Genomic DNA, 6,000 nt, shown 5'->3' on the forward strand with positions numbered 1-6,000 from the left:
CCAATATGTTGAAGTATAATATATATAAGCGCATCACCTGTAAGCATACAACTTGTTGTGTTTTCACAAAGTGAACATACCATGTAGAACCAACATCCAGATTAAGAACTAGAGCACGAACAGTACCCCAGAAGCTCCCTTCTGCCTTCTTTTAGTCACTAATCCTCTCCAAAGGTGCCCACTGTCCTGATTTCTCCACATAGATTAATAAAACATAGCAGGGGCTGAGAGTGGTGGCACACACCTATAGTCCCAGCTACTCAGGAGGCTGAGGTGGGAGGATCGTTTGAGCCCAGGAGGTCAAAGCTGCAGTGAGTCGTAATTGTGCCACTGCACTCCAGCTTGGGCGACAGAGCAAGACCCTGTCTCAAAATACATAATAAAATATAACAGGTATTCTGTTTATGTCAAGTTTCTATTGCTCAAAATGATGTTTGTGAGATTCATCTGTGGTAAATTGTATAAATGTAGTAGTAGATTGTGAATTGTCATTACTGTATTGTATTCCATGTTATGACTCTCCTGTAATTTATGCATTGTACAGTTGATGGGCATTTGGGTGGTTTCCAGTTTAAGGTATGAAAAGTAGTGCTGTCCAAAACATTTTTCTATATGTCTTTTGGTGAATTTGTGCATACATCTGTTGGGTACATACCCAGAGTGGAATTGCTGGATTATTAGGGAGTTTTGTTGGTTGTTTGCCTTTTTGTTTTAAACTTCTTGTGTCCTGGTGGGAATTGTTCAGTAGATACTGAGAAATTGATGATGCAAAAGAAAATGGATAGCAGAAGGAATGAAGTTCTATGGGTTTTGGCCCTCACAAAAGTAAATACATATCTTCCTACAGAAATCAAACAGGTTTTTATGGCTCAAAGCCCCAGAATTATACGGGGCAGACTAGGCGAATGTGCTTGCAGTCAGCTGGCTTTAAAAGAGCCTTTCTTATTGGAAGTATAGAGAGGAAAATTCTTTTGCACTAGCAGGAAGAACCACTTCTGGTGCTCAACATCATGTGCATTGCTGCAGTGGAGAAGAAAAAAGAGGGAAGCCTTTTCATTGGGCTCATACTGCTTGTGATAGGCCTGGCAGAGTCTTGCTTTTGGCAACTATTGAGTATGAATGGCCAGTCTCTACTTGTAAAGAGAGATCATTGGACTTAAACAGAATTAATGGAAGTAAAATGTTCTGCAAATCATTCATGTAGTCAGTGCCAGGGGTTAAACATTTCTCACCTCTTTTCTAGTCTGTCACCTTCAAAACTACCAGCAGAAATCTTGCTCGAGCCATGTGTATGAAGAACCTCAAGCTCACTATTATCATCATCATCGTATCAATTGTAAGTTTTTGTCCTTTTAGTGTATGGCTTTATTTTTCAATCTCTAAGAAATTAGGTACTAGAATTATTTCTCAATGATTAACACTCTGAAATGAGCTACATATGTCTTTTAATAGTGAAACACATGACCAGGAAGTGGCTTTCCTATGAAGTCACTATGAAATATCTCTACTTAAACATCTCCTTCCTACTGAGAATTATTATATATTCTCAATAGGAAGAGACCTATAAAACTGACCTCACAGAAATGTAGTTATTTTAAATAAAGACATTTCTGTTTATATGTAATGGGTTTGTTGTTTTTATTTTTAAATTAATTATGTATTTTTAAAGTTTTAATTTCTAATATGGCAAATGCTGATAATTATAATCCCCCTTAAACAAGAACTCTTTGGAGTCCTCAGTAATTTTTGAGTGTGTAAAGAGGTCCTAAACCACAACTTTAAAAACTATTGCTAACAGGTGGGGGGTGCTTTACCCTGTTCATGGTCAGATAAAGTTGCCTTTCCTCCCCATCCTCCAGTCATGTCCAGAAGCCCAAAATTACCTCCAAGCAGATACCTCTGACCCTGCTTCTCCTCTACCACAGCTTGAGGGTCCTCTGCCTTAGACAGCTGGATTTATCTAAAAGAGAAGATCTGTAGATTTTATACTGGAAGTAATTGTCATGACCTTGAATGGTTCCTTGCTCAGGTTTCTCTTTCTAATATCACATTTTAGGCTCCTGAGCTTAGCTTCTTACTTATTATTTGGTCTGGGAGTTTAGGTTGATTTGTGCAGCTGAATTATTGTTAAATTCAGAATATATTTACTGATTACTTATTACATGCAGAGCACAGCTGTAAATGCAATATCAATCTTTGCCAAAAGGTGTTGTCACCGAACGAGATGTACTTCAGCTTGAAAAATCCTTATATTACAGCTGTGACAAATAGTCAACTTTACATCAAGTTGATAAACTTTACATTTGTGGCATGTGTATGTGTGAGTATGTGTGTATATGTGTGAATATGATGTCAGAAGTTCAGCCTATTCATTAATAAACAGAATCTGCTGTAATCTGCCCCCCAACCCTGGCAATATTTATAGTTCCCTACAAGGCAAAATGCTTTGCTCACTTTTGGAGCAAAGGGCATACAATTCATAAATGCATCCTTTTCCAAGCTTGCAAATAATGAAATCAGTCACTTAAAGATCTCAAAAAGTTGTAATTTAAAGCAAAATAAAGCCAGGCATAGTGGCTTATACCTGTAATCCCAGCACTTTGGGAAGCTGAGGCAGGAGGATCGCTTGAGGCCAAGAGTTTGAAGCCAGCCTGGTCAACATAGTGACACCCTATCTCTACAAAAATAAAAAATAAAATAAATAAATAAAATAAAGTGACTAATGCAGTGAACCTAATGTTTAAAATCTATTTTTTGTGATATAATAATGTGAACAAGTAGTGACTATTTTATAATATAATTTAAAATTATAATCTAGAATTTAAAAGCAAACATATCTGTAATAGCACCAGTATTTTTGCAGTGTTACTGACATCATCTGCTTTTCATTGTTTTGGTCATTGTAATTATTGTGTCATTATCCACTGAACAGTTCGTAGCAGTGTTCTTGCTCATAAGTGATATAGATGAAAGCCTTCTACTCAGGCTTTTAAAAGATACTCTTATATTAATCAAAAATAAAATTCATGTGCAAAACCTAAAAATATAATTAATGAAATCATACTTCAGGAGAATTATGGTTATTTGTGATTTTTTTATGACTTGTTAATGACACATCAGTATGAGTTGCTCATTTAGCCTTGATTCTGCCAAGTTACCAGTGAAGAGCAACAACCCCACTCCTTTCTCTCCCACTGAAGGAAACGCTGGAATTCAAGTGGGTGTGAGTTATACCAAAAAGGACAATTTTAACTACACTTCTGTCTTGGAAAGTACTTGATTAGTGTGTTCCATTACTACATAACTGCTACTCTAATGGAATCAGAAGTATTTCTTAATAAGGGTCTACTTTCCTATATATATTTTTTAGAATAATATGATTGATTCAAGAAAATAAAATTGCTTTCCTCCTCCCTCCAGGTGTTCATCTATATCATTGTTTCACCTCTCTGTGGTGGATTTACATGGCCAAGCTGTGTGAAGAAATAAGAAAGAAAAAGTTATCATTAACCAAGGATATGAGAGAACAAGGAGTTAAAAGCAATCCATGTGACTCAAGCCTTTCACATACTGACAGATGGTATCTGCCAGTCTCTTCAACCCTCTTCTCACTTTTTAAAATCTTGTTCCATGCCTCCAGGTTTATATTTGTCTTATCTACCAGTTTATTCCTGTGAACTTCAGATTGAACCATTCATTGCAGCAGTAGCCTTAAAAAGGCTTTTGTTTATTTCTTTGGTTTGTTAACTAGTGTCATCTATTTAGAGAAACATTTTTGTTTTTAATTGCACAAAGCTGTCGCCACTAGTCTTATGAGCTATCTACTAAAACTATGGAGAAACTTTGTATGTGCACACAAAAGTATTCAAGAGACAGTATTGCTAACATCTCATCTTAATGTCTTTTGTTACTGAGAAGTTTTAGGTGCTTCAAAACAATATAAATGGATAATAGTTGTTATTTGGGGAATTGTAATGACGTTGGTGCTGCTTCCTTCTAAGAGCTCAGATAAGTAAAGTATGAAACATTCTTATTTCAGTTAGATGGGGAACATTTTGCTAGCCCATTAGAAGCACACAGAATTATCCTTGTCCTCCTAATATTGACTTTCAGGAATAAAGTTCAGTGTGCTGATCATTCACAATACAGTGGATAGCTTGATATCTTCTGTTTTCCCATTGCAGTTGATTTGAGAAGATGAAGGTTTAAATATTGTTGAAAGTTGCAGTTTTTTAAATGTGTTCCTTTTTCTTCTGTGAATATTTAGGGCAATCGTGTCGCTAATAGAATATGTAGTAGAGGGGGTGGGGAGGTAAATTCCTCTGACTTGCCAAAGAAAAAGAAGGGAACCACAGTGGATATGGTAGCATTTTAGCTGTGCAAAGGGAGGTAGTGTGGGAAAAGTGTTTCCATTCTGGGAAAAGCCCAAACCGAATACGGTCAGCAGTCAACTCCAGGGTTTGGGCTTGACTCCTGTTGAATAATAGTTTGAGCATTCTTTGTGGTTAAATAAATTCTTAAATCTGCCTAATTTTGATGAATTCTTTTGTGAAACTTGAAAGAGAATAGACAGTACGACATATAGAATTAATACAAAACAGTTTAACAACCATTTAACTGCAGTGTAAGAAAATTGGACTGTAATCATATCGCTACTGGCATCTGTTATCTAGTATGCATTTCTGGTGTGTATCTGAAAGGAAGACATTTTCTACCCTAGATCCAATTGCATTTATTTATCAATAAGTGCCATTAAATTGAAATTATATTACATTTTACACTTTCTCAATGAATGAATAAATTAGTCTGTAGAATCTAGCCACCTGTTTAGCCTAGTCATGTGCCTTGAACATATATGTGTCCCATAATCTGGCTCATGGTGTACCTGTTCTTCAAACCTTTCAATTCATACTACCTGATTCATTTATTTGACATAGATCTTAGGCCCACTTGAACTCTTTTCTTGTTTATCTAGCATAGCACAAATGTTTTTCCAGTCTTCTTTATCAGCACTAATGCCTCTTAATTGCATCAGTATTTCCTATTGGAAAATACATCTGTTCCAGAAAAACATTTGGCATTCCTGAATAATTTCCAAATGTTTTTAATCCAAAGAAAAAGGTTTAAAGCTTATTTCCCTTTCTTATACACACCTGAATAAAATGGATGTGCATGTTTTAGGGATCAATTACCTAACTGTTCCTTGGTCTATTCATGTATAAGAATGCTTTTTAAAGCACATGTCTGATTTTAAATGACGCACAAACTGAAGACGTTAATAAAATTTAAGAGTAATACAATGATTTGCTTGTTTTAGAAGTTCTTTCTGGAACCTAATTTCTTCTGATGACGTTGTTACAGAACAAAAGTATTTTACTTATGCCGAAAATATATTAAGAAGTGTTACCTGGAGACTTTCAGTAAAGATCTATAGCATAGTCTCAGGTGTGTAGAATTCCTTCAAAAGACACAAATGAACTTAAAAAATATATAGCCCGTGCTGAAACCAATGAAAGATTCTGAAATGATCACACAGCCTTCACAACTATCATCCTGAGCCCATAATTTAGGCAGAACTGAAAAAGAACCCCAGGGATTTTCATCCAGTTTAGCACAATTCTGAAAAATCTGTCTATCTAAAGTTAAATGACTGGTTCTGAAAGAGACTCAAGGGGAAGGCATAATGGTGGGAGGGAATAATTCATTATAGCAAACAGGGTTACCTAAACAGAAATAAAAGAAAAACAGGCACAAATCAAATATACAAATAGATAGGTCACAACAAAATAATCAGTCACTTGGGACCTCTGAACGTAAGGTGGCTAAAGTCAGGTATAGAATATGTTTTTATACAGGCTGCAGTAACTTAAAAACAGCCTATTTAAGTTCTCCCTAGGCTTTATCCAGATTTCAACTGAAATATGCATTCTCTAACAGACACTTAGAGAAAAATAAAAGATGGTTATTTATTTGGCTATGAATAAAGAAAGAAGTGACACC

The 6,000-nt window shown here is 35.6% G+C and overlaps 1 protein-coding gene across 6 annotated transcripts in view; it reads left to right on the plus strand.

The window, feature by feature from the left end:
• Window positions 1-5,303, plus strand: part of VAMP7 (vesicle associated membrane protein 7) — a 57,105-nt gene extending 51,802 nt beyond the window's left edge. For 5 of the 6 annotated variants that reach the window (XM_063720971.1, XM_054543965.2, XM_063720973.1 and 2 more), the window contains 2 exons: window positions 1,244-1,336; window positions 3,421-5,303. In XM_063720971.1, the coding sequence (XP_063577041.1) occupies window positions 1,244-1,336; window positions 3,421-3,489 (162 nt within the window). In that variant the 3' untranslated portion in view covers window positions 3,490-5,303. 6 annotated transcript variants of the gene reach the window in all.
• Window positions 5,304-6,000: the final 697 nt, after the last annotated feature.

Source organism: Pongo abelii, chromosome X (assembly GCF_028885655.2).
Source record: "Pongo abelii isolate AG06213 chromosome X, NHGRI_mPonAbe1-v2.0_pri, whole genome shotgun sequence".
Classification (NCBI taxonomy): Eukaryota; Metazoa; Chordata; class Mammalia; order Primates; family Hominidae; genus Pongo; species Pongo abelii.